This window comes from Elephantulus edwardii, unplaced genomic scaffold (genome assembly GCF_000299155.1).
Source record: "Elephantulus edwardii isolate Elephantulus edwardi_28Jun2011 unplaced genomic scaffold, EleEdw1.0 scaffold00002, whole genome shotgun sequence".
In the NCBI taxonomy this organism is placed as follows: domain Eukaryota; kingdom Metazoa; phylum Chordata; class Mammalia; order Macroscelidea; family Macroscelididae; genus Elephantulus; species Elephantulus edwardii.
In genome coordinates, this window is record NW_006399752.1 from 5,943 (window position 1) to 7,039 (window position 1,097).

Consider the following 1,097-nt stretch of genomic DNA (forward strand, 5'->3'; position numbering starts at 1 on the left):
TTTTTTATTTTTGAAGTTTATAATGAACTGAGTTTTTCTTCTTCAAAATTTTTATCCCATTAAAATACTTTTTTAAACTCAATCGTGAAAAATGTTTCATTATTATAATCTTCGGTGCTTAGGAGGCTTATTCACTAGAGATTGCAAAATATAAAATAGAACAAAGAAACAGTAATTCTTAAAAAAGAAATATATATATATGTAAATCACTTTGTATTTGTATCCATTCTTACCTTTTATCAAAGAGTGGGGAAACGTGCTCCAAGGTTGAGGTATGCGCAGCCCACAGATACTTCAAAAGATCACCAAAACTAGTAGAAGGTATTTGCAAATGCTATAACAATAGAAGATTCTTATTAATGTTTGACAACTGGAACAATTCTTCTGGAAATTCAATCTTTACACATGTATAATATAGTGATATGTTATGCAAAAGGAGAAATTAATTGTTTCTAAGGATGAATGTGTCGATCACTAGACTCTAACACTCTTTAAAGGAAATAATACACAATACACAGTTGTTATCAGAATAATGGATGTACCTATAGGAAGTGAACTACATGTGTTTTTCAGGGTCAGAACATTATATCGATCCAGAGATCACTATGAGTTAGAATTGATAAAGTGGGATTCAGTGTGATGAATGTTTTTTGGGAAGTCTTGGGGGGGTTTTTGGCATTTCTTTTTCTGCCACTAGTTAAAATTACCACAAAATCTTAACAATAAGAAATGAAAAATTAATATTGCTTTGAGGTTAATTTAATCTCATAAAAGTTAATAGGAAACCAAAGTTAGTAAAAGATACTTTCAAATACAAAAGTAAAAGAAGACTATTTGACTACTGAGCACCTATAAAAATTCCTCCTGCAATTTAATCCTAACACAGTATAATTTTGCAATATTTAACATGACGTGGGGAGTCAAGCTACTAACTCAAAGTCTTCACCTCTCTGACTGATCGAATCCACCGGCAGCTCAGGGTGAGCAGAATGGGCAAACTCCCTGAGTATGATTTCAGCCTCAGAAGCCCAACAGAGGCTCAGCTAACAGTTGGTTCTGACTCAATGGCAGTAAGTGAATGAATGAGTGATATAAAT

At 32.5% G+C, this 1,097-nt stretch overlaps 1 protein-coding gene across 1 annotated transcript in view; it reads right to left on the minus strand.

The window, feature by feature from the left end:
• Positions 1–233: 233 nt before the first annotated feature.
• The window catches only part of LOC102857038 (chromosome unknown open reading frame, human C6orf58), a gene marked incomplete at its 3' end in the record, with an annotated part of 10,294 nt that continues 9,430 nt past the window's right edge, over positions 234–1,097 (minus strand). The window contains exons 3-4 of the mRNA XM_006879137.1: positions 708–715; positions 234–334 (exon numbers count right to left, since the gene is read on the minus strand). Of these exons, the coding sequence (XP_006879199.1) occupies positions 234–334; positions 708–715 (109 nt within the window). The remainder of the gene's footprint in view (positions 335–707; positions 716–1,097) is intronic.